At 56.2% G+C, this 25340-nt stretch overlaps 9 protein-coding genes and 1 non-coding gene across 10 annotated transcripts; 6 read left to right on the top strand and 4 right to left on the bottom strand.

Annotated features, from left to right (window-relative positions):
- The first annotated feature begins 3749 nt into the window (after window positions 1–3749).
- N657DRAFT_290900 (uncharacterized protein) lies at window positions 3750–6644 on the top strand. The gene is made up of 2 exons (XM_062786637.1): window positions 3750–4083; window positions 4148–6644. The coding sequence occupies exons 1-2, from the start codon at window positions 3911–3913 to the stop codon at window positions 6399–6401; spliced, it is 2427 nt and encodes an 808-aa protein (XP_062649845.1). The 5' UTR covers window positions 3750–3910; the 3' UTR covers window positions 6402–6644.
- A 949-nt stretch (window positions 6645–7593) lies between these two features.
- Window positions 7594–8495, bottom strand: N657DRAFT_290903 (uncharacterized protein). Its single transcript, XM_062786638.1, has one exon. It carries the CDS (start codon window positions 8217–8219, stop codon window positions 7707–7709), a length of 513 nt encoding a protein of 170 aa, XP_062649844.1. The 5' UTR covers window positions 8220–8495; the 3' UTR covers window positions 7594–7706.
- A 418-nt stretch (window positions 8496–8913) lies between these two features.
- N657DRAFT_632230 (uncharacterized protein) lies at window positions 8914–9689 on the bottom strand (the record flags this gene model as incomplete). Its single annotated transcript, XM_062791132.1, has 3 exons — window positions 8914–9326; window positions 9385–9391; window positions 9657–9689. 3 exons carry the CDS (start codon window positions 9687–9689, stop codon window positions 8914–8916), a joined length of 453 nt encoding a protein of 150 aa, XP_062649843.1.
- Window positions 9690–12777: 3088 nt separating this feature from the next.
- N657DRAFT_679077 (MFS general substrate transporter) lies at window positions 12778–14946 on the top strand (the record flags this gene model as incomplete). Its single annotated transcript, XM_062796141.1, has 6 exons — window positions 12778–12980; window positions 13088–13383; window positions 13464–13632; window positions 13693–13812; window positions 13869–14467; window positions 14555–14946. The coding sequence occupies 6 exons, from the start codon at window positions 12778–12780 to the stop codon at window positions 14944–14946; spliced, it is 1779 nt and encodes a 592-aa protein (XP_062649842.1).
- A 742-nt stretch (window positions 14947–15688) lies between these two features.
- N657DRAFT_568649 (NAD(P)-binding protein) lies at window positions 15689–16838 on the top strand (the record flags this gene model as incomplete). The annotated part of the gene is made up of 6 exons (XM_062788600.1): window positions 15689–15996; window positions 16063–16079; window positions 16151–16443; window positions 16520–16575; window positions 16634–16742; window positions 16803–16838. 6 exons carry the CDS (start codon window positions 15689–15691, stop codon window positions 16836–16838), a joined length of 819 nt encoding a protein of 272 aa, XP_062649841.1.
- A 235-nt stretch (window positions 16839–17073) lies between these two features.
- Window positions 17074–17158, top strand: N657DRAFT_t54. Its single transcript has one exon. It is a non-coding gene; the product is annotated as a tRNA-Gln (tRNA).
- A 1248-nt stretch (window positions 17159–18406) lies between these two features.
- Window positions 18407–19231, top strand: N657DRAFT_679075 (uncharacterized protein; the record flags this gene model as incomplete). The annotated part of the gene is made up of 3 exons (XM_062796140.1): window positions 18407–18413; window positions 18531–18710; window positions 19086–19231. 3 exons carry the CDS (start codon window positions 18407–18409, stop codon window positions 19229–19231), a joined length of 333 nt encoding a protein of 110 aa, XP_062649840.1.
- Window positions 19232–19422: 191 nt separating this feature from the next.
- N657DRAFT_662401 (TPR-like protein) lies at window positions 19423–22481 on the bottom strand. The gene is made up of 3 exons (XM_062795140.1): window positions 22266–22481; window positions 22037–22207; window positions 19423–21985 (listed from the first exon to the last, which is right to left on the bottom strand). Exons 1-3 carry the CDS (start codon window positions 22311–22313, stop codon window positions 19736–19738), a joined length of 2469 nt encoding a protein of 822 aa, XP_062649839.1. The 5' UTR covers window positions 22314–22481; the 3' UTR covers window positions 19423–19735.
- A 467-nt stretch (window positions 22482–22948) lies between these two features.
- On the top strand, window positions 22949–24282 carry N657DRAFT_642827 (V-type ATPase D subunit). The gene is made up of 7 exons (XM_062792421.1): window positions 22949–23061; window positions 23127–23137; window positions 23210–23584; window positions 23659–23668; window positions 23720–23760; window positions 23813–23868; window positions 23921–24282. The coding sequence occupies exons 1-7, from the start codon at window positions 22991–22993 to the stop codon at window positions 24086–24088; spliced, it is 732 nt and encodes a 243-aa protein (XP_062649838.1). The 5' UTR covers window positions 22949–22990; the 3' UTR covers window positions 24089–24282.
- N657DRAFT_662400 (RNA-binding domain-containing protein) lies at window positions 24182–25208 on the bottom strand (the record flags this gene model as incomplete). The annotated part of the gene is made up of 3 exons (XM_062795139.1): window positions 24182–24727; window positions 24789–25102; window positions 25180–25208. The coding sequence occupies 3 exons, from the start codon at window positions 25206–25208 to the stop codon at window positions 24324–24326; spliced, it is 747 nt and encodes a 248-aa protein (XP_062649837.1). The 3' UTR covers window positions 24182–24323.
- Between the last annotated feature and the right edge of the window lie 132 nt (window positions 25209–25340).

Below are 25340 nucleotides of genomic sequence, written 5' to 3'. Positions count from 1 at the left end.
TTGGATGCGAATGGTATGGGGGTGGGCTCGTTAAATTAAGGTCGGGATGACAGGGACGAATGTGTATAGCAGCATTGGTTTGAATGGTCTGCTCATCTAGGTGACGGTGCACTTGCTTCGTGTCGTCGACAGGTCGAGATGAGGTTTCAGTGGCAGGTTTCTGGTTCTGCTTGTTAGCGTGGATGGAAGGCTTCGAGAAGCGTGAAGGGTGGACACGCGCACCAGAACCATGTTTGTGCGTTCGCTGTCGCCGGTCGAAAGGGAAAAAGACATCAGGGGGCTTTGCAGGTGGAAGTGGATGGAGGTGTCAAATGCTAATTGGCTGAGAATTTGGCTCTGGGAAAAAGCTGAGGTGTGGAGTTGCGAATGCCGAACCACGCTCACAGGCTTTCACAAGCCGTAACGTTATTAGGGATAGCGCGTCTGCTTCGCACAAGCTTAACGTTTGAGAGTGAAGCCATGTCCTGCCCAGGTCAGGGTATCCGGCCGAGCAAGCCACCGATGCAATGTGGTGTGGGCTATCATGATGCTGTAGAACCCCCATAACTGATTGCACATCGGACTGCGTTTGGCTCTGGCAGCAAGTGGCCTTGTAGGAGGTTCTTCAAAGCGGCTGGATGCAATTGATCGATGCTTTCCTCCAGAATTTGAAAGGCATAAGATCCATCGGCTGCCGCTTCAGAATACCGCCATCTGTCTATATTAGGAATACCGGTACAGCCGAGTGATGACCAGGGTCGGCTGAGAAGCAACCGTGGAGTTCGGCATCGACAACATTGATGAGCAGGGGAAGGGCAGCCGACCAACGCTAGGCTCGCTTGCCGTGATTCCAGGAGCTTCTGCTGTCATGATTGGACGATGGGGATGTGGGGAGCAGATGTCCAGAGCCGAGATGGCAGGTGCAGCTGGATCGCGCCTTGCAAGCAAGGGGAACGGTGGAAATCCACTCCATGGACCGCTTCCAAACGGCGGTGTGTAAGAGTGTGAAAACGGAGGTATTTATTTAAATCTCGACGGAGTTGGATGTGACGCTGCTGCGACAAAACTTACAGCACAGGAACGGAATAGAGCACGTGATATCTCCCGTGCACAAGCGCCACACCGTTGCAATCTCATGGAGCTACAAGCCGTCGATCCGAAGCCCTCGAAGCCACGACATACTGCTGTCCGGGACCACGACAGACAGGCGTGACCTGAAGAACGTTTGGAGCAAGCACCTCAATGTGGAAAGGCTTCTGATCTCTTATACAACAACTCGAAATAGGTTAAGGATACGGTGTACACTTGAATCTTCATTGGTCAAGCTGAATCATGCCGCCATTCCGCCGTACCTTTGCAGGCACAGACGGACAAGACAATCTGCGATTTCTTCTAGAAGGCAGGGAAGAACTCCCTGACCCTGTCTTCTCGGCGATGCCTTTCTTCGGGTGCGAGGCATTCGTCGTTTCCCCCTGGTCTGCCCCGTGGGGCTCTTCGCTTGAATTGCCGAGTCTGTCGACGCCGGCTGCTTGGCAACGGCACAGCCGATCATCTCTTTGTTTGATCTGGCTCGGATTGTGCGACGTCCAGGACGAGCTTCCCCAGCGCCGACGAACGATTAGCATTGTAAACTGGCTGGCGTACTGCGTCGGAAAAGAAAGCGGCTGTGCGAAATGACAGAACCCAATATGGCTCAAAGCGAGCGCCTTCCCGTCTCTTTCGTATCACTTCGCGGCGCAGCTCCTCAATTGCTGGATATTCCACCAGAGAGTCCCAGATAACGGAGGGTTGCATGAAGAAACTCTCCGTTAGCGGCGACTTGCGGAGCCCTGCCGCGCGGAATCTCGAGTCAAAAAAGTGCGCCTGGGCTGGCTTCTACAAGGACAAACGCCCACCTCACAGCTTCCCAACTTGGACAGTCAATGCCATTCTGATAGATTAAAGCGAAGTCATGTGCCTCGACCACTAGCTGGAATCGCCACCGCCTCATCTGTTCTGCCGCTATTTTGTTCAGCTTGGCCACAGCGAACATCGAGAGGCAAACAAGTGTGGTTGTTGATTTGTCCGAAACGACGTCTGGTGAACCACCTCGCTGTGCAGACAGACTATCAAGAAAGACTGCGCCTATGCGCCGGCAACGGAGAAGCAATGCACAGGTCGCACGCACCCTCTCCATTTTAGGCGCGCCAGAATCCGTATTCGTCGGCCGCCATGTCAACAAGTTCGCCCATGCTTGCCCGAAGTCTAGGTTGAAGCGCTCAGCCCGGCGTCAGACCTGCGATGGTGGAGCACCACCTGACACCACCCCAGTCTCTCCAGCAAACGGTGACCCTTCTCTGCCTTGATCGGAGAGATCAACGGCCAGATCATGGGCAGGTGGCCGTTCTGAAGAAGCCGGACACCAATCAGATAACAAGCCCTTCTGTCGCTTCTCCACAAACCGGCGCCTGTCCCTGGAACAAACGTTTCTTGGGCCGACGGTCCTTCAAGGCTTCTCCGTCACCAGCTCGCTCTCCACAGTTCTCCAATTCTTTTGCAGCGCTTGTGTTCCGCGAGCCCCCTGGCGCCAAACATCAACACACCAGCAATGATGTTCCTCTCATCTCGCTCTGTTCTCAACAGCTTGGGTTATATGACAAAGCCGCGGAACTGTTCATGCTGAGAGTGGCCTACGTCAGCTTGGAGCCAGTGTCAAGTGACCATGCAGGATCTTGCGGACAATGCTCTCAACGAACTCGGCAGCCGAGGGTTACTGCACTCGACTGCAACATTATCAGGGTATTTGGGTAGTACTTCGATTGCTTTCCGCAGTACAACGAAGTACAGCAGGATGTCGCAGCCCCACGATGCGGCATGGCGGCATCCCCTGGCTGACGTGCAGCGTGGAGAGAATACCTTACGTACAGTACGTTATGGTACGCAGTACGGGTATCACGGTAGCTTCCTGAGCTGCCCTCCATCACAGTCATGCACCCCGGCCCTGGCGCTGAAACGCCACCGCCCAGAGAGCCGCTCAATGGCTGGCTGATGATCCACGGCTCCATGCTCCCCAGACTGGGGTGCTTGCTTCTCCAAACGAACCGCCGACTCCGCGTCAAAGGCTGCCCCTCGGAATCGCGGGTGGGAGCGTGACCTGCACTGAGCCTGATTTTAATATGCGGGTTCAGGTACCTGCGGCTCGATCATGCCTGATTGGCGCTGCACCCCAGAGTGTTCCTGAGCGAGCAGCGTTGGGCCCTGTATCTCCAGGTTTGTCAAGGCTGATGCCGGTTCCTACCAGTTCACGAAAGACGGCATTGACCGCGGCGACAGCCTACTCGTGGCAGGATGCTGGTGCATTGCGTCGCGCACTTTATCCCAGCCATAGTCGGGCAACCTATACTCGGGCTCCCATACAAAACTCGATTGCGATGCGAGGGTATACTGCCAGTTAGAGCCAGTCTTGCATAGAGAGCATGCTCCGCCAATTGGTGTGGTAGTAGGGTAGGGGTCGTGAGGTTGAGGAGGAGGGACCCGCAACAACCAAGTCCCTCCCCTCCCCTGGCGGCCTGGGCAGCCGACCATCGCCGCCAAATCTCGCCTTTCCCCACACTTTTTCGGGAGTCCCATCTCCAATCTCCTAGCTGCAATTTCACAAGCGCATCTAGATATATAAGTCTGCTATCCGCTCCCCACGTTCTCACTTCGCTCCGCAATTGCCCATGTACATCTTCACCACTGTGACTGTCGTCAACAGGGCTAATACCAGAGTTCATCTTCTGTGGCTCCGTCCTCCTCCATGTACAACATCAACCTCGTGTAAAGACCCTCGCCCCTATCCCTCGGCCTCATCACCACTGTCGCCATCAGCGGCCCGGTTGTGACGTTGCGAGCCGGTCTCCAGCACTCTCCAAGATACGCTTGATACCCTTCAGCCTCAGCCTCTCTCACAATGGCGCCATCAATCCCAGTGCCCACCCAGGGCGGAATGTTCCACACATTCCAAGGGGTCACACCACGCAAGGCATCCACAGAATCACCAGATAGCTCCAAGGCAAATGGGCCAGGGACTGCCAAAAGGATAACAACACCACATGCCTGTGCCGAGTGCAAGCGGCGCAAGATGTAAGTTGCAGAAAATCGCCCCATCGATCTCAGGGGCGAGAGGTCTAACGAGGTGTCCCTATAGCCGGTGCGACGGTCAACAACCATGCGGCCAATGTCTTTCGAGCAGAGCACCCAAGCGGTGTTTCTATGACAAGCACCGGCAACGGGTCATCCCCTCGCGCAAGACACTCGAAGCCCTCTCGCAGTCACTCGAAGAATGCCGGTCCATCCTGAAGCGGTTATATCCCAACCAGGAGGTGCAGGCCCTCCTACCCCTGTCGCGGCAAGAGCTCCTCAACCTCCTGGACCGGCCGGTAATAGACACCTCTGTCGGCGGCCTGCCGTCACCACCCATCAACACATCGCCCATCTCGGACCTCGGCTCGCCAATGATGCCTAAATCGGAGAACCTGCTGGAACAGCTTCCCACTAGAGACACCGAGTGGGACGAGGAACGGAGGGGGAGAGATCCCATCCCGGCCGAGGCCGACGACATCAACGCGCTCTCGCTCTCGGTAGACCGGCAGGCCTCCTACCTGGGTGCGTCTTCCATCAAGGCCGCCCTGATGGTCATGCTCAAGGTGCAGCCGAGCCTGAGGCACACGCTGGCGGCGCCACTGAGCGGCGTCGAGATGTCAAACAACTTCCCTGCCGTGAGGCAAAAGGCATCGTCGACACAAAAGGACCCGCAACGGATTCCATGGTCATGGAAGGGACAGACCCTCATCGACGCCTACTTCAAGCGCATCCACGTCTTCGTCCCCATGCTCGACGAGAGCACCTTCCGGGCCGACTACCTCGAGGGCCAGCGCACCGACGCTCCATGGCTCGCCCTGCTCAACATGGTGTTTGCCATGGGCAGCATCGCAGCCATGAAATCTGACGACTACAATCACATCAACTACTATAACCGCGCCATGGAGTACCTCCCCATGGACGCCCTCGGCAGCAGCCATATCGAGACGGTCCAGGCCTTGGCCCTCATCGGCGGCTACTATCTTCACTACATCAACCGGCCCAACATGGCCAACGCCGTGCTCGGTGCCGCCATCCGCATGGCCTCGGCCCTGGGGCTACACCGCGAGTCCCTCACCCAGTCCAACACCGACGTCGTCGCCGCCGAGACCCGCCGCCGCACCTGGTGGGCTCTCTTCTGCCTCGACACGTGGGCCACCACCACCATGGGCCGCCCCTCGTTCGGCCGCTGGGGTCCCGCCATCAACATCCGGCCTCCAGAGTTCGGCATCAACGCCTCGCGCGACTCATCCCAGCACGCCGGCATCCTCCCCCTGATCGAAAACATCAAGTTCTGCAAGATCGCCACGCAGATCCAGGACATGCTCGCCATCACGCCGCTCCTGCGCACCGAGGACCGCCACAACCTCGACAGCCAGCTCGCCTCCTGGTACACTTCGCTGCCCTGGCTGCTGCGCACCACGGACCCGTGCGCCGAGCCGCTGTACATGGCGCGCTGCATCATGAAGTGGCGGTACCAGAACCTGCGCATGCTCCTGCACCGGCCCGTCCTCCTCTCGCTCGCCTCGTCGGGCCTCAACCCGCACACACAGGCCTGCGACGCTGACCTGGCCGCCATCGAGACGTGCCGCGAGCTCGCCGCCCAGACCATCGACGACATTGCGCACGAGTGGGCGCGCAACCAGATGAGCGGGTGGAACGCCGTCTGGTTCCTATACCAAGCCGCCATGGTGCCGCTCGTCTCCGTCTTTTGGCAGTGGGGGTCCCCGCGCGTGCCTGAGTGGCTCAAGCAAATCGAGGCCGTGCTGGACCTGCTCGAGGTCATGGAGGAGTGGTCGCTCGCCGCCCGCCGGTCGCGTGAGGTCGTCTGGCGCATGTACGAGGCCGCCCGCCAGCTCGTCGCCCAGCAGCGCGCCAGCGCCAGCCCTACTATCCAGGTGCTCACGGGCGCCGACGGCATGCTCGCCATGAGCCCCGGCGCCGCCGACGCCGCGGGCTTGCACATGTCCCCCATCGGCCTGGAGCCGGTCGACGGCCTGGGCATCATGGGCCTGCTCGACCAGGGCGGCCTGTGGGGCGATCTGGACGGCATGTATTGGAGCCCGCCGCCGCACGTGAGCCTGGGGAGCCCCGTGGACGAGTCGGCCATGGCCGCGGCGGCCGAGTTTGCGGCGTACCACAACGGCGCGGCGGCGGGCGCTGCTACTACCACGGGTCCGCACGAGGCCATGGTTCATGCGGTCGACTACGGCGGCCTCATGGGCCATCATGCTCACCACCATGGTCATCATCACGGTCACGCTCAACATCATCATCAGCAGCAGCAGCAGAGCATTGACGGGTTTGGCTACGTCCAGTAAGAGAGTGAATTTTTTTTGGGTGAGGGTTGGGGAAAGGAAGGGGGAGGAGGAGGAGTTTCTTGGTCCCTATCCAGTCTGATACGTTCTACGTTACGCTGGGGCTGGCACTGGTCGAGTTTTCGCACTCTTCACTCTTCAGGTTCCGCTCGTTGGGGGTTGTGTTTTCCGCGCACTCCCCCGAGCCTCCATGGTTTTCTTTACTCGATGCAACCTACGTTGTCTATCCTGCCTACCTAGCTAGTCTTGGTGGGGGGTTTTTCGGCCCGGGACGGGATGAGTGGTTTGATTTCCCCAGGAAAGTGTGGGGTACATGGAGGGTGGCAGTCCCTTTCTTTTGGCTTGGAGGGAGCGTGGAAACGGGAGGGTGGTACGGAGGGTGGGGCGGGGCAGGAGGAGTTTGATATTTTTCCCTTTTCTCGACTGATGATGACGGGAAATGTATTTCAGCAGATGAATGACGGATATACCAAGGAACGTTGTGGATCATGAATCATGTATGTACATGCGGTCGTTACTCGCATTGGACGGGGAGGGGTGGCCCGGATTGGGAAACTGGACAAACTCTCAGGAGGGGACGGAAAGGCATGAACGGGGGACAAGGAAAAAAAGAGTCGGCTCAGTCTTCACTTCTCCTGTCTATACTTAGTTGCTTAACTACTTTCAATTCCTCGTCTTACACTTGCTTCGCTCCTCTGTTGTTAGTGTGCATTGTGCAACTCGGCGTAACAGGCGAGCTCAGATTGGGCCAGGCAAAATAGCGCGCGGTCCTTGGTTGAATACCCGGAATGAGAGGGTTGTGAGCAGTATAGCAATGGTTTGTAGCACATTCCTGTTCAATGGCTGCGAGTGTTTGTATCTGACCTGTCTACCTGCTCGGTACCTGGCGATGTACCCAATCTCCCCGCATTGTTACGTGCAGTTTGCTGCCCTGCCGCTGACTCGTTTGTTTGCTTGTGCGACTCCGGATATTGATGGAAGGCTTCGCGAAGGGTTCTATGTAGGTGATGACGACACCCAATAAGATCTGCCGGCGATGGCAGTCTGGGGCCGGCTTTCCACTCGAGATCTGCCCCGTCATGGCTCCCTACGGTAGGTCGTTTTGATGGCACACACCCACATTGCCCGACTCTTTGCAGCTGGGAAGCAGTGCCATGTCCTCCTGAGATCAACCGGCGTAGGGTCCCCTCGAGTGCGCTAGCTCGTGGAAAGACGGGAGAGACCGCCTGCGCTGGGCGATGGAGAAATGCGACCCGTCACTTGACGATCAATCTAGGTGGGGCCCCCATCACTCCGGGCTCAAGGATATCAGGGCCGACACGCCAGAACGCCAAGCGGTGGAAGTGGGATTTGGCCTATACTCGTCGAGGCTGTGATGTGCCCCGTGATCGCGTCCTGGGTTACCTTACGTTCGTTTCTTTTCTCTCTGAAGAAGTGGCGGAGAGGACTCTGCTCGCATCTGTTCAAGATCTCATCATCTGTCTCTCTGCAAGAAGAGCGCCCGCTACTGGACAGGAGGGACACCCTTAGTATCTTCCAAAACTGCTCGAATATCCAAGTGGTTGCCGCCATGTGATGCTCGGGGAGAGAAACGCCAGATAGAGGCGGACGAAGCGCTCGTACCTTGCTCCTGCATCTTGATGGCCACACTGCGCGAGGAACCCGCCCTGGGCCGTTGTGTCCTCTGGTGCTGCAAAGGCGTTGAAGGTGGAGGGGCCGGCGTGGCTGCGGGAACAAAGAAAAAACGGTTTCCCGAAGCAGAAGCGGGGCCCAAAACGGGGAGATACGATTGGCTGGATGAATTTGTCTCGGACTTCGCATCGGAGCCGCCTGGCAATCTGGATTTGCGGCCCGTCGCGCGACTCGTGTCAGGTACAAGTACTACCAGGGAAATGGCAGCGTTGCACCAGCGTGGACACAGGTACTGAGTACCTGTATCCGCAGGTGGAGGCCTGCAGGTAATTGATTGTTCGGTGTGCGGGGAACCGACAAGATGCACCCCGGCTTTGAGACCTGGGGAAAGAAGATTGAGATGCGGGGAAACAGATCCATCCCAACCACTGATCACGTAAAGTGCAGACAGCGACCTGCCCCTTTCAGGTCGACGCAATGAGGGAACAGCAGATGGGATGGAGTATATGTCTTCGTCCTAATGGTGCCTCGTTGCCAGCAGAGAGACTCCCGACAGCATCCAGTCCAAAGCGTTCCTCGGTTTGCTCATTCTTGGTCGGTAATTGTAGCGAGAATGCGGGGTAAAAAGGATTCGAGGTAACGGCACCGCTCCAACAAACAGAACATCTGTCTTTCTTGCTTGCCCCTTTCGGCCCCATCAGCCGTCGACAGTGGAGAACTTGGTCGTCTGATGGCACTCGATGCCGCGAGAGTGCTCCACCTCGGCTCCATATTCGGCATCTTGTCGAGTAGTGCCGGCGGATTGTGGGATTCGCAGGCGACCTGATGTGCCGGACGAAGGAATGCTAGCTCGGTCTCGCATTCTGCAAGCCCGGACGCTCTTTCACATCAGCGGCCGGCCATCGGAGCGGCCGGGCAAGTCCTCCTTTTGCGGGGCGGCATGTCGAGAGCGGGGGCTCCGGGTGCCGCCTTCGGGGCCTGGGTTGACGGGATCCGGGACGCCATCTCGGCAGTCCCAGACTGTAGCATCCGTGCTACAAATCTGGGCCCGGAGTCCGTGGGAAGGACGAGCCAGATCTGCTGGCTCAATTTCCGTACAGGTCTGGAAGATGGTGACTGTGACAAGGGCCAGAAAGTTTGGTCCTGAGGGATCCTTCCGCAGTTGATCGTGTCCCGGCGCACCCGCGTCAATGAACCGATATCGATGGCATTCGACGCGCAGACATCTTTTCGTGGCGATGTAACGATCTGTATCTCGAGGCTCGAACAAGTACTGCGCTGCGGTTACGGGTGTTCCTGGCGGTTACAGAGGTAGCAAGCACGCTCTATTTTGGTATCCCGAGGTTTCACTTACTACTTTTCTGTCGAGATTGGTTCGAGGTGGTCAAGTCTTCTTGACCGATTGTGGAAGGCAAGGGTTGCAATCCAGAAGTAGACGACAACCAACCGCAGGTGGTACTGCATGCACCAGGACACCCGACGGGAAGATCTGAGCAGCCGCAAAAAGAACGACAGCAATGCAGTGAGGGTTGAGGTTGGCTGCAATTTATGGTTCAGAAGTGATAACTCTTCAGCGACTGCATGTTGGATTAGCTGAGAGTGGCGCAGTGGCCATTTCTCAACTACGCCGGGCAGGCGCAACCCAACGTCCTGGCTCATGTCTGCTTTTCCTGATCTTTCTCGGAGGTTGGAGCTGTGAGCGACGCAAACTTCCGGTGTCCCTGGAAGGCATGACATCAACACGCGGACTACGCTCAATTTCTTTGAACGGAATATTATAAAGCTCCTAATGAGAAGGGGGAATGGATACCGGGGTGGTTCTGATGGTAAACAGAGAGTAACTGCACTTCGTTGAGTGAGTCGCGGGATTGGGTATGGGGGAACGAGGAAAAAGAACGCAAAAGAAAAATCAAAACAAAGACAGCATAGCGAAGGGAGTCTGAAGAACACTGCAAAGAAAGTTCACCAACCTGCCCAATTCCGGCGCGGCCCCCCCCCCCCAAGGTCGAGTAGAGGTGGTCGCTACGAAAAGCCTTACACGATTTTCACGTCTCTGATGGTTAGGGAGTTGGGCCCGTATCATTTAAATTGTTGTAATTCCAAGCAGAGCTTTTCCCGATGCCGCTGAGCCAACTTGGTGTTGACCCCATTGAGGGGAGGTGGTGTGCAGCGTGGAATGCACAGAGCACTGGTTGCTGGAGAGCGTGTCATGCTTGAGACGCAAATGGTCGGATTCAACAATCCGCCTGACCGAGACAATCGACCTCCTTTTCAAGTGGCTTCCAAGTCGTCAAACCACTCATGTTTCGAATGCTCGACTGCCAAATCCATCCATCCCTTCGACTTGGCATGAACATCCGATGATCCAGATGAGCTCACAAATGTCGAATACAACTTTCGGCGAAAGACGCACACTGAAACAGTTTGCCGTTGTCTGCTCTCCTCGGAGGTTTGGAGGTGCTGAAAAGTGTTCTGTTTGCCAGCCCGTATCCGTCAACGCCCAAGAGCTCCGAGTCAAATTGGGGGAGGCCGGTCCTGGCTGGATGATCACGGTTGATTCTGAATAAACACTTGAAGGGCTCCGCCATTCCACCCAAATGGAAGTCACCTGCCGCACCTCATTTTTGAGAGACGATTTGCGAGATTGTCACCCTTGACGGTGAAGTCGGGTTGAGTGCTGATAAGCCAGTGATTGTCAAAGTGCCAGGAGCCGACTGGAGTTCTGGGACACACATCGCCCAGGACAGGTAATTGACACTTCTTGAGGCAAGTAAATTTAACGGCTAGACTGAACATGTTTGAAATTCGCATGACAAGTGAATAACTGTTAGAATGGTGGCTTAGTCGCATTCAGACAGGTTAAAGTCTGAATCGAGAACTGCCTGGTAGCTCCGGCAACGTCTGATTCCCAACAGCTTCTCCCGTCGTGATTTACACTCTGTATCGATGGCGGTACGTTAGTCACGCAGTGGATAGAACAGGCGTGAAGTCAGTGATAATCAGACGGGATATAAAGTTTCTGAGGCCCGAGCCTAGGAAGTAGCAGCGCCACCACGAGCAATTCAAGGGCAGGGGCAAGAACAACGCGGTATGCTCACAAGTACCGCTCCATTCAGGCTGTTAATTCAGCCCAAAAAAACTATGTAAAAACCACCCTCTCGACTACCTTGCCCCTATTAACAGATTGATCAATCTATGTACATCAACTGCAGCACCCAGTACCTTACATTCCAGACCCCGTCGATCTCAACTCTGTGTGTAATTCCACGACCGTGAAAGCCACATCATCACCACAAGCAACAGAGCTTGATGGTGTGAGTCTTGGTTTGCATTGATCTACCTCTGCTACACAGAAGCGATATCTCACCCGATTCGCCAAATGGGTTGCCTCAACAACAATGGATTGTCGTCAACTCATTTCTGTCATTTGTACTGTCTGCCTGTACGGAAGAAACCTTAGCTTTTTAATGGCGATTCCGGAAAAAGAAGTAGCATGCTGGCGCTCGACCCTCTGGAGGTTCATTGCTTGACTCGGGGTGTCTGGACGATAAGCGTTGGGCGTGCACTGCGCTGGAACGAGACAATGCTTTGATGGGGTTCCTGTAACCCATGAACTGGCTTAATCCACAGGTCTCTTCGGCAATAACCAGAATCGCCATCATTGTCTGCCTGGACTGCCTTCTTTTACATGGAATGTGCGTGGTCTGGTTTACTGGCATGAATCGCATTCGGATTCCGTTGCGTAACACATCATTCAGTCCTGTCGGTTCACATTGAGCCAAAGTGGCCGAACACCTTAGGAAAGATTCATGACAAAGACATCGAACCTCGGCTGCAGTGCCTACAACTGGAGATGATGAGTGATCTAAGCGGGGGAGAAGAATTCATCAAGACCGACTACCTTACTTGCCCGACCAATCACTGCCTCTCTACAGCCGAACCACAGGATCCGCCAAAGGCCGACCCTAGTGACTGTACCACTACCATTCAGGCGATTGGGGTACCGCCTTGCTCACGTCAGCCAATCAGAGTTGAAAGTTTCAGAAGTCCTTCTCCTTTCATTGGACTGATCTCAAAGGCCTTCCATCCCAACCGGCTGGGTGGATACGGTACCTTAATTCCGCACACGATGCTTAGCGAGCGAGTGCGAGTGCGAGCGCGGATGCCATCGACAAACGCGCGCCTGACTTAACCACCATGACGGCCCAAGTGTTGCCCCGATATGCGAGGCTGTACGGCACTGAGCTCATTGAGCTAGGTTCCATATCTACTGCCGGGGCGCATTCAAGAAGGGAGAACCTGGCTGTCAAGACTCGCCAGTTTGCGCCCCTTGAGAGTTCGCGGTTCAGAGTGAATAACGGACACAACACACTCGATATTCGCCCAAGCTGAGTTTGGGACGGACTTCAGAAACTTTATTTGGTTCGCCCGGTTGAAGCTGCTAGTGCGGCCAGTTCAGCTCTTACGACATCGTCGGGTCCTTTGTCAAGGACATCAGCATCTTCGCGACGGTGCTGGTCGTTCAGCTTCTCAGTGCTTGAGGGATTTAAGTTTTCAGTACGAGCGTCCCAGGGACGTCTTATATCCCCTTGGATTCTGTAAGCCTCAAGCCCCTATGATGAACGCATAGTAACTGACAACCGCGGTTGAAGTGACAACCTGATATTGCCTACCGCAGACATTGCTCAACACGAGCAATCTTAACAGAATACCAGCCATGGCATCAACTACTAAGGCATCAAATAAGATGGCGGACGGGTTGTCCTCAGAAACCAACCCGCACTCTAAGCTGAAACAGATAGACGACCTCCTCCACAATCATCAGTCCCAAGAGGGGCCAAGCACACCCACCCGTCCTTCGGACGACCCCGTGACAGACAGCAGCACCGACGAGAAGCACGTCGGCCCTCAACCCCTTCCCAAGCTTCGCCTAGTCGCAATAGTACTAGGGTCCGTAACCCCTTTCCACCCTCTTCCCCTTTTCCTTCCAGTCCCCTCCCTCCCCGACTACCAGCCCATTATCTGAGTACTAACACCGCCGGGCCCCGGAGCTCTAGGGTCTCCCTGGGCCTCTTCCTCTCGATGCTCGACGCCTCTATCGTCGCCACCGCGCTCTTCACCATCGCCCTCGACTTCGGCGACGTCGCCGCCATCAACTGGGTGGCGCTCGCCTACACGCTGACCTACCTCAGCTGCGCGGTGCTCTGCGCCCGCGTCTCGGACGTCGTCGGCCGGCGCGCGGCGTTCGTAGCTGCCTATGTCGTGTTTATTGCCTTCTCGCTGGCGTGTGGGTTTGCGAGGAATATGGGGCAGTTGATTGCTTTTCGGGCGGTTCAGGGGCTGGGCGGGAGTGGTGAGTATTTTTTTTCCTTTGCTTTCCTGAGAAAATTGAATGGGAGAGGCTAGGCTCAGGGGGCTGACGGGTGGTGACAGGGCTGTACAGTCTATCGATGATCATTATGCCAGAGGTGACGCCGGATCGGGCAAAGAGACATATTGCGGCAGCGGTGGGGTTGGTGATGGTTGTCGCCGGGGTGGGGGGTCCGGTGCTCGGGGGTGTGTTGACCCAATACACGAGCTGGAGATGGGTGTTTTGGATCAAGTCTGTTCAACCAGCCTACGCGGTCTTCAGGAATTCTAGTTGTGGCTGACCGTGTCTCAGTGGCCCCATCGGCGGCGTCTCCCTTCTCGTCTTCCTCCTCGCGTGGCCGAACAAGAAATACCTCCCCTCGTTGGAGCGTCGCGCGTGGAAAGACGTCGACTTTGTCGGCGCCTTCCTCCTGTAAGCTCCCCCCTCTGTTCTCCTTTCGCCCCAACCCACTCACTCACCTCCTTCAGAATCGCCTCAGCCGTCTTGATAGTTTTCCCCTTCCAGAACGCCTCGCAAGCCACCAGCTGGTCTTCGGCCACCTTCCTCGCGCCCCTCCTCGCCGGCCTCCTATCTCTCGCCGTGCTCTTCGCTTGGCAACCTTTCCTGGCCGCCCAGCGCGGCGAGCGCAAGGTCGGCTTCGCCCTGCCTCCCGTCCTCCTCCGCAACCGCGTCTTTGTCGGGACCGCCCTGCAGACCATGCTCACCGGGTTTCCGTACCTGCTGTGCGTCTATGCCTTCCCCGTACGCTTCCAGGTCGTCTACGGCAAGTCGGCGCTGCAGGCCGGGCTGATGCTGTTGCCGATGCTGGCGGCGGCCGCAGTCGGGACGGTCCTGGCGGGTGCCGTGAATACTGGGAAACCCAGGCGGAAGCAGAGGTTCTTTGAGACTTTGATGGCGTCGTGCGCGTTGATGATGCTTGGGTGCGGGCTGGAGATCACGGCGGGGAACGAGGCGGTGATAGAGGCGAAAGTGTTGGGGTTTCTGGTGTTTGTTGGGCTGGGGTTCGGCATGGCGGCGGCGGCCGGGACGATGTCTGCTGGTGCTGAGGCGCCGGTTTGGGAGCATGGTGGGTTCTTATTCAGCTTGTTACACTGGTTCTTCCGTTTCGTCTCTTGAGAAAGGTACTCGGCATGGAAGCTGACGGGTGATACAGCGTCCGCGCAAGGAATCGTGGCACAGGTCCGCGTCCTGGGCGGGAGCATTGGCATCGCGGCGTCGTCGGCCATCCTCGGTGCTAAGACGCAGTCGGACATGCCCCCGGAGGCGCTGGCTCATCTGGCGTCTGACCCCTCGGCTCTGGCACCGGAGCAGTGGGCGGCCATTCGGATGACGTACACGGAGGCGCTGAGGGAGATGATGATTGTGTGCTGCGCGATTCTCGCGCTCGCCATGGTGTGCACGCTTGGCGTGTACAGACGGAACAGGGTCTCGATGGAGGAGATGTACCAGCAGCGGTATCGCGAAGAGGCTGAGAGGAGACGAGCAGCTGTCGACGTGGAGGCTCCTCAGAATCCGATGGCAAAGGCACCATCGGACAGCGTTTGAAGGCTCATACCGGGATATAAACTTTGGATAGAACACGACTGCATGCTGATTGGATAGACGCGACGGCGTTTGGATAGAGACAACTTTGCTTTGGCCATGTTCTTTCTTTCCTCTTCGTGAGCGAACAAGCCGGGGCTAGCCCGGAGAAGCCGGTTCAGGGGCAGGGCCACATGGAGATGAGATGACGATATCTCGATCACCGTTTGTCCGTTTGTACTTGTACTGTGGTACAGGCTCATCAATATGGCAAATCTCCTCTCCACGATGTCGAGGGCAACCCACAGCATGGATCCCCTAACGACCTAACACCTAACTGTCTTCACCCTGTCTTCCTTCCACACAGGCTCCATGCCTTGTTCGTTTGTAGGAGGAATCTGAGAACGGAGTTGATAGTGCGGGGTACCAGCTTATCGCCGGCGCGATGGAGCTCGATGCGGGGTGTTTTGCCCGGGGGCCGGCCCGGCAACGGCATTAAATCGGGCAGATGAGATGGTGCTGACACCGATCCCGGGGGGGGGTTACTCTGCCCACCATCTGACACTTTAAATAAAGGCACTACTCCTCCGCTCCGCTCCCGGACCTTGTCTTGGTTTTTCCTGTCATGTTTTTCCGAACAACAACAGCAACCTTAAAAAGAATCTCGACCGTCACCCGCATCCTCTCGTCCGGATCCCGACAAACAACCCCCCTGCTACACTTCCCTTACATCCCAACGCTCCTCACCCCCTCAAGCGCCAGAACTATGTCCACGTCCGCCATGGCCAAGCGCCTCGAAGGCAAGACGGTCCTGATCACGGGCGCGTCGTCAGGCATCGGCCGGAGTTGCGCGTTCGAGTTTGCGCGCACGTCGCCCAAGGACCTGAAGCTGGTGCTGACGGCGCGGCGCATGGACCGTCTGCGGGAGATCGCGGCCGAGATTCAAGCCGAGGTGGGCGACGGCGTCAAAGTGCTGCCTGTCGAGCTCGACGTGGCGAATCCGGAGCAGGTGCGGGGATTCGTGGCGCGGTTGCCTGAGGAGTTCAGGGGCATTGATGTGCTAGTCAATAACGCGTGAGTTTGTGCTACTTTGGACTCTTCGTCTAGAGACGAGATGGGCGCGTGCTGACTGTCAAACAGGGGGTTGGTAAAAGGAGGTATGCGGTCCTGCGTCGTTGCAGAAGAGTCTACCAGCGACAAGTGAGCGGTGCTAACGATGATTGCCCAGTCGCTCGTGCTCCTGAGATTGCCGAGGAGGACATCAACATCATGTTCCAGACCAACGTCACCGGCCTGATCAACATGACGCAGGCCGTCCTGCCCATATTCAAGGCTCGCCCGGGTGGCGGAGCAGGAGACATCATCAACATTGGCAGCATCGCCGGCCGGGACCCCTATGCGGGCGGCAGCATCTACTGTGCCACCAAGGCTGCTGTGCGCGCCTTTACCGACGCGCTTCGCAAGGAACTGATTGACACGCGCATCAGGGTCATGGAGATCGATCCGGGGCAGGTCGAGACGGTGAGTCTAACCGTTGGGGGGGGGGGGGGGGTCAATGATGGATGGCGCTGGTGCTGATGCTGATGCTCTGTGGCAGGAGTTCTCGGTCGTCCGGTTCTACGGAGACAAGTCCAAGGCAGATGCCGTCTATGCGTAAGTGATTGCTTCGGAATACGCTGGGTGAGCCGGTGACTGACGCTGAACAATGTAGTGGCTGTGACCCCCTGACACCCGATGACATTGCCGAGGTGGTGGTGTTTGTGGCCGGAAGGCGGCAGAACGTGGTTGTTGCAGACACACTGATCTTCCCAAGCCATCAGGTAACCCATCCCCCAGCTATCATTGCGACCTCCTTCTCAAGTTGACTGACAATTCTGCAGGCTGCCGCAGGGGTGATGCACCGCAAGCAGACGTGATAGGGGACGGGAGACCAATGGGGATCTGTGACTCGAACAAGCTATTAGTGGATATAGACTTAGATAAAACACTTCAATCGTCTCTCCATGTACGATACACTTCGGTAACTGCCCATTTCTGGTGTTGGGTGCCTCGATGAACTCCGGGGTGGACAGGCGTATTGCCTTAAACCCTAACCCTGACAAAAACAAAAAAATGCTGATAAGCTAAAAATACATGTCGTAAATTCCCGAAGGTTGTGTAGTGTAGTGGTTATCACTTTGGATTTTGATTGCCTTCAAGCCTTCCAATAACCCCGGTTCGAACCCGGGCACGACCTCATTTTAATACTCAACATGAATCATTTTTCAACCTATGATGCGCTTGCTGTTGTTCCCCATTTTTGCTCTGGGACTCCTACAGATCGTGATGTCTGCCCGGTCGAAATGCTGTTGAGTTCTCCGGCCGGTGCCGCTTGTCTCCGCTGTCACGGGTCGCAAGATTACCCCATATTTTGTGGAAATGTCATGTGCCAGCTTTACCCAGAAGAACTGGGTGGCTCATGGTCCCCTTTGCAGATACATCCCCAAGTAGTTGTCATGATTAGTGAGATGGAAGTGTTTTGGTTGCAAATCGATGGATCCATGTCGGTAACACAGATTGTTGACTTTCCGGAATGGTATGAGTTGCTTTTATGCCATATCCAACACGAGAAGTTTGGCCCATGATGTCGGCTTCAGTTGTTCTATGGACTTCGCTATCAACCGATTTCTTTGTGAAGGAGCATCGGTTGAGACTTCCAACTATTCTGCCATTAGATAATGGTAACTCAGCACAAGACATGACTCACGTGCGTAAGTCAGCCAATGCTATACGCAGTGAGCGCTATCTCGAGCTCAGCGAGCGCCACCTGGCATTCTCCAATCTCACCGATCTGTGTCGTTGCCCAGAAAGCCTCCAGCTTTAACTGTCCAGCATGACGTCAGGTGCCCCCGTTCAGCTGTATTTGAGTGCCGCATTTCTCGGGATTGGATATGTTGCACTGCCACTCCCAATGGAACTCGGGAGCTTCCGCATTGCTCGACACTGGTTTAACTGTCGCGTGATGCGACGATGTTGAAGCTCTTTCATATGATTGGGAAGGAAAAGGAAGATTATGGCTTAAGCAATGCCGTCGTATCTCACATAACCCATGACTTTGATTAAAGCAGACAAAGCACTGTGCCTTGTCCAAGAGAGGCAACACCATGACAGCGACAACAACAATAGCGGGAGAGGGAGGGGGCAAAAGGCAAAAAGCAACACGCCTAGACCTCTGGTCATGCTCCCTGACTGCCTCAATTCGGAAACATACACAGCGACTTTGTAGCATACGCAGAGATATAAATACCCCGCCAGTTCTCTCACAGCTGAGTCCATAAATGAGATCTGCCCAGAGTGCGCTTGGAGACTTTCCCCTGACGTCTTCTAGACTCGAACCCCTTCTTCATCTACTCTTCTACACAACCAACGCCCGTGAGCCGAACTATCCAATAACCCTCTTTTCAAGCGACACCTGTGAGGGTTGTCGGTCTTTCTAATATTCATTATGGCTGGTATGACAGTCCAGTCCCTCTCCTTTCTGAGTGGCGTCTTCCTCTTCCCTTCTTCTATCTTAACCCCTGGAAATTCTCCTCGGCACTTCCTCCCCACACGAAGCTAACAAGTTCCAGAAAACAGGAAACAAAGCATCGTGAGTACCGACTCCGCCGCAAGCCCTACAGCCCAGCAGTTCCCTACGCCAGGCCAGGGGGTAGCCGACCCCCGGGCCGACACAGCGACTGCGCCCAAGAGTCCAATCGGGCCCACGTCCCCAACAATACGCGATGAGAGGCGTGCCAGCGACGAGTGGGGTACGTTCCCCCTACTTCTGTATACCCTCTCTCTCCCCAAGTGTCTTTGCCTCTGATTCCAATCTTCCACCTCTCCCCAAAATCCACAGCATCCGTTCCCTTCGAGTTGCATCACTGTTCTCTGGACTACCCAACCAACCTACCACAGCTTAATCCCACCACGCCATGTCTCCCCCTATCAACAACACTTCACCCCCCTTCTATCTGACCCTTACAACCTTCCCTCCCCAGCATGGCCTCCCCCATCGCCGTCTCCCCTATCATCGCCTCCCCTATATCCTCCCTACCCCTAAACCCTCACCCAATCCTAGACTTGACCAAGTAAACCGACCTTCTGTGCCCAAGCCAGCCGCTGACCCAAACACAATGACGCAGATGCCTCCAAAGTGCCCCCCTCACGCTTCCAGAAGCGCAAAGGCTCCATCTACGCCGTGCCCGGCTCGCGCGACGGCCGTGTCGACCACGACACCTCGCTCAAATTCCACGAGAAGCTGGTCAAGATGGGGATCGTCAAAAAGTGATATCCCCAGTGTTTGCAATAGCTGCGAGTGTGTGGGGTGTTTATCTGTATGTATAGTGTCTTGGGCGAGGCCTGGCGTGTTTTCTGGTCTCTGGCAACAATAGAAAAAGCGGAGGAGGATGTGATTTGGTGACTTATGGCTGACGCTGTGGTAACAGCAAATTTCTACTGTTTTGTTTGTATATCTGGAATGGGGTTGTCTTGTTGGTTCGCGGGTAATGTTGTCTCTCGTGCTTGTCTGCTGTACAAATTACATACAAGGAGAGGGCTGTTATAGCAAAAGTTCATCCAAGAAAGTGCAGTGGTCCGGACCGAGAGACTGGCTCGTACCTGAGTAAAGCGAGAACATGAAATAACGAGATTCTATTTACTCCTCTGTCCGTCTACCAATCCTGCCGCGCCAATCCGACCGAGTTGAAAATACTTCAAGGTTGTCCTGTCCTTGAACCCCACTGCAAAAAAAAGACGCGAGGTAACGCCCACTCTCTACCTACGGAAAATCGTGTCATTCATCCATATCGTCAAGGTCGATGGCGTCGGGGTTGGCCACCTCAACCGGCCGACTGGGTACATTCCCCTTGAGGCCTTCCGAGGCGGCCACAAACCCGGCCGGCGCGCGAGCCTGCCTCTCCAGCTGCTCCATGGCGTCGGCGACTTCTTGGTCGACCTCCTCGCCGCCATTCTGTTGTCTCTGCGCCTGGCTCCTTGCCAGCGCCTGAGAGGCAATGAAGTTGACGTCGGTATTGTACTGCGCCTGGACGCTGCGCTTAATGCGCAGCATCTCCTTGAACGTGTCCTCATTGCCGTGCTGCACCTCGAACTGCTCCCATTTGGTCCAAAAATCGGGGTTCGTCCGCGGGTCGCAGAACTGCGAGGCGTGTCCGTAGATGGCCCTGGCGCGGTCAATCTCGCCCAGCCGCTTCTCCATATCGGCAAATTTGAGGCACATGTCACGGGCCTCGTTGTCGGGGAGCGTCGCAATGGCTCGCTCGTATATGGGGCGTGTCGAGGGCAGGCCAAAGTTGGAGGCGGATTTGGTGATGTAAAAATTGAACATGTCGGCACGGTCTTCGTCCGACACGGCGCGCGTGGCCCGCTCGTAGATGCGCATGGCGTGCCGCGCCAGCCCACGCTCCTCTTCCAGGTTGCCGTACATGAGGTATATGACCTTGGCAAACTTTGGCGGGCAGTCCAAAACCGCTTGCTCAAACAGGTCTCTTAGCCGCTCAATGCTGATCTTGCGATCGACGGCCTTGGTGAGGTAGAGATTCCATAGCTCAAAAGCAACTGGGTAGCTGAAGAGGTCGAGACCGCGCTCGTAAATTTTGAACGACTCCTCAAAGTATTTGTGCTCTTCGAGCAGGTTAGCGTAATTGACCACGGTTTGGGGCGTCGCGATGCGCAGTTCGAATATCCTCTCATAGACCTTCTTGGTCTCTTCCAGGGAACTGACGCTTTCCACGAGGTCGACATAGAAACTCCAAAGCTTCCAGCTCTTGTGTACCCGTTGTTGCGGTGATAGCGTCTCGTCGAAATAGTCTACGGTCGACCTCTTGGGTGCCTGCACTGCCTTGGCCATGATCCGGACGGCCTCGTCAAAGTTCTCATTCCGCAACTCCATCTCAGCCCATTCAATCCACATGTCGGCCAGTTCCGCCACCGACTTGAATGGAACCTTGACAGCTTTTTCCATGATGATCCGGGCGTTCCGCAGGTCTCCCCCTTTCTCGTAGAACTTGGCGTAATTCGCCCATAGTTGGTGGAACGGGCCGACCGCCTTCTTGGGCTGGATGGCGGCAATGGCATCCGTGTACGTCTGTACCACTTCTTGTTTGTTGTCCCCCCACAGTGCAACCCTCTTCTCCCACTCCGTGACGTTGTTCGGATTCTGCCGGAGGAGGACGTCGTTCAGGAGGAACGGCCGGCGGTCCATGAGATGCTCGAAGCGCATCATGCGGATGTCGAGCTCGAAGTCAGCAGCCTCGTTTACCACGCCCTTCTCAGCTCGTGCCGAGGCGACCTCCATCAACGCGCCAATGATGGACTCTTCAAACTCGGTGTACGAGTCGAACACGAGAGTAAAGTCTCGAACCGTCATGACCGTCGTAATGCCTTCCTCAAACACATCCCTCGCCTTTTCAAAGTTGCCTCGCCGGATCCAGTATGTTGCCAAGCCGGACCATAGCTTCCCTCTTTGATCGCTGAATCGTTCAATGCCGCTCCGGATGATCCGTTCGACGTCAATACCCGTCTCATGCCCCGTCTCGATATCGGCCGCATGTTCGACCAATAAATCGACCATCTCGCTCCACAGCTCGTAGTGCCCCTTGGCGTTCTTGCTCTGGAAGCGGGGGTTGTCAAGGATGTCGATGTACTTCTTCACGGCCTCGGTATACAGGCCTGTTTGTACCAGCAGTTCGATGAAGTCCTCGGCGTCCTCGGGATGAACCTGCATGTACCGCCGCCAGATCTTGACCGCCGTCATGCCCTCGGCAGAGTTCGCAAATGGCCGGTAGAGGGCCCATATCCTGTTGTGCTGGGTGATTGGGAGCGCCCGGAGCGCGCGGTCGAAGGTGTGTCGGGTGAGGGTCACCAGAGGCTGCTGCATCAGGAACTTGAGGTACATCTCCCATATCTTGGGCATCTTGTTGAGGAGGATCAGCGCACGCTCAAAGAGCGCGTTGACCTTTTGGAACTCGGCTGCAAAAATGGCGGCGTTGAGCTTTACGATGTGATTCATCCTGAACCGGAGATACTACCGAGGGTCAGGAGTTGATGACGCGTGGTTGCCGGGAAGGGAGCTTACCATCTTCCACAGCTTGTACGAGCGCGGTAGCTGGATGCATGCCCGCTCCATGACAAACGCCTGCTCGCGTATCGTCCCATGCTGAAGCTTGTACTCGATGTAGGCCAGCCACGGCTTAGTGCTTCCCGGGTTGCGTAGGATGTCCTGCTCGTAGGGGAAATCGTCCTCGGACTGGGACACAGGGTTAGAGGGCTCAAGATCCGGGCAATAGGGGAGACCCCGAACGTACAACGAGGACCAGATCCGGCTGGCGACCAGACGGCAGGACGGAAGCCATTGTTGCTGGCGTGTTTTGTGCCGGGCAGCGCGAAACCGATGGCGCTCCCGCGCAGGAGGATCGGAGGAGGAAGGAAGAGCTAAATGGCGCGTTGTCGTGACATCACTGGCAGACCGTCAGGATGGTTGCACACGGGACAGCGGGACAACCACGGCGAGGTTGGTCGAGTTCTATGCTGCGTTTTTCAAGGTAGGATGATTTGCAATTGGGCACGCTTCGAGATGCAATGCAACGTAAGACGCTCGGGCCATCCAGCCCCCGGCTAGGTGCGGATTCAAGTTAGGTTCCCGGTTGAAATCTGGTGGGTCGGATCGCTGAAACACGCCGACCATACAGTGGTTCTGCCGTCATGTGCAATGTCGGGTGTCAGTTGGCTGAGGTCACTGTCGCATTGGAACCTTGAAGCTCCAAGCTCCACAGCAGCTGTGTTGCCAACGACCACAACCGCGCATCTGTTCCATTCTTCGAGGGCAGGATCACAGTTCCTCAGTCGCAAATAACTCTACTTACCTACACACTTCCAAGCCATCTCTCCCTTCTTTCCTTCGACCACTTGCAACAATGTCCGGCGCAGCAGTACGTTGCACGAGCTCAACCGCCCACCACGCAATGCTGACCCTCCAACACGCTATCAGGATCGGGAAGCCGTCTTCCCTACGCGGCAGTCCTTGGGCATAATGAAGGCCAAGCTCAAGGGTGCCGAGACAGGACACAGCTTGCTCAAGAGAAAGAGCGAGGCACTAACCAAGTATGCCTCCTCCACACCCAAACCTCCAACACCCCTGGGACCAACTGACACCATGAACCTGCCAGGCGTTTCCGAGGTACGGCGAGCCAGAAACCCACCTCACAACCCCCCTTGCCTCCTTCGCTAACAATATCCTCTCCCCCCCCAGAAATAACCCGCCGCATCGACGAAGCGAAGCGCAAGATGGGCCGCGTGATGCAGATCGCGTCCCTATCCCTGGCTGAGGTGACATACGCGGTGGGCGGCAACATTGGGTACCAGATCCAGGAGTCGGCCAAGTCGGCGCGCTTCCGCATCCGTGCCAAGCAGGAGAACGTGTCGGGCGTGCTGCTGCCGGCTTTCGAGAGCTACCTGACCGAGGGCAACAACGACTTCGCCATGACGGGGCTGGGCAAGGGCGGCCAGCAGGTGCAGCGGTGCCGCGAGACGTACGCCCGCGCGGTCGAGGCGCTGGTTGAGCTGGCGAGTCTGCAGACGGCATTTGTCATTCTCGACGAGGTCATCAAGGTTGTCAATCGGAGAGGTGAGTCCCCTTGTCTCTTGCTCGCCTAATACTCAGGGAAATAGGGGTAAGTGTGGATGCTAACGTGGGGTTAGTTAATGCCATGTGAGTGAGAAAGTTTGAACTACGGTGTTGCGTCTCCCTAACAGCAGGCAGCGAGCATGTCATTATTCCGAGGACGGAGAACACCATAAAGTGTAAGGAAGAACAACAGCCCTTTTACTTGACTGGACCACTGACTCCAAGCAGATATCAACTCAGAATTGGACGAGATTGACAGAGAAGAATTCTACAGGCTCAAGAAGGTATGCCGCTCTTTGGGTGTTCTCATTAGGCGATGTTTCTGATTCCGTGCAGGTTGCGAACAAGAAGAAATTAGACAACGCCACAGCAGAGGCCGACCGGGAGCATAGGACTGAGGAAAACGCAGCAATGGGGGAAGAGAACGAAGCGCCAGCGCAAGAACAAGCCGCTGGGCCAGCTGATCTTCTAGCTGCTGAGGAGGACGAGGACGTGATTTTCTGAGGGTTTCAGGAAGCAAGCGGTAGGTGTGTCCCGTGGTCATGGGAGGAATCGTTTGTGGATATCGTCCATTTGCCAGGTATAGGCGCAATTCGGAGTTGCTTGGGTGCTTGACTGAATTTGGGTATCATATTCTTCCGTGAATTTTTGATTTTGATGTACCTCGATCACGCGTCAATCAACGCCTTACCTAGGAAGTACAGCCGTCCAGAGACACTTGGTCCTAATGCCACCAAGGCTACTGTCGCTGGTATGTCACCTTCATTATCTTCTCGCCATTCTTTAGTGGCATGCCAGCCGTGTTCTCCTTGGCGGTAATGGCGCCGGCTTCGGCCTCGTACTCGACGAAGGCGATGCCGCTGCGACCAGGCACCATACGCACCTCGCGAAACCCGTCGAAGCGGCCAAATATTGCAGTAAGCGTGTCCTTGTCGAAGTCGTCCGGAAGGTTCTGGACGAACAGAATCCGGTTGGGAGGCAGGTACTCGTCGGGCACCACAGCCGCGGGTCCAGCTCCGGTGGGCTTGAGGCCTGCGCCGCGGGCCGCCTTGACTGGTCGGGCGCCCCCTTCGGCGGCAGCGCCTGGCAGGGGACGCTTGAGGCGCTTTTGTTCTTCGGCGGCCTCGAGGGCCTTCTTTTTGTCTGGAGCTGACTGTTAGCAAGAATAGGCGTTTGGAGAGTGGAAGACACGGCAAGGGCATACCTCGCTCCGCCATGCGCCGGCGCTTGTGTGCATCAAACTCCTCCTCGTTGCCCGTCTGCGCAACCGTAGCATCGCTCCGGGTGCGTGCCAGGGCAACATGCATTGGCTTGTCGAAGAGCTCGAAACCCTGGAGCTCCTCGACGGCGGCTTGTGCCGACTCTGGCTTGTCGAAAACAACAAAGGCCTGGCCCTTGGCCTTGAGGTTCGTCTTGGCCACAATGTCAATCACGTTGCCATATTCGGAGAAGATGGTATGCAGCGCTAGCTTGAGCGGTTCTGGCTTGACGCGCTCCTCCAGATTACGGACGTAAACCCTGCGGTCGGCGGTCAGTTGGAACGACGACTTCAGGAGAGGGATGCCTTGTATGTGTCGGAGTGCAATGACACATACGTAGCAATTGGTTGTTGTCCCGAAGCCATTTTTCTTTGTCTCTCGCAACGGCCGTGTGGCAATATCTGCTGTGTTGCGTCGACCTCGTGAGTCTTTCAAGGTTGTTTTCGGTTTTGTGGCAGATGGCCAGAAGATGGAAGGTTTGGGGTTGATGAAGCCTG

This window comes from Parathielavia appendiculata, assembly GCF_033297405.1.
Source record: "Parathielavia appendiculata strain CBS 731.68 unplaced genomic scaffold N657scaffold_3, whole genome shotgun sequence".
In the NCBI taxonomy this organism is placed as follows: domain Eukaryota; kingdom Fungi; phylum Ascomycota; class Sordariomycetes; order Sordariales; family Chaetomiaceae; genus Parathielavia; species Parathielavia appendiculata.
This window is presented reverse-complemented; position numbering and strand designations above follow the sequence as displayed.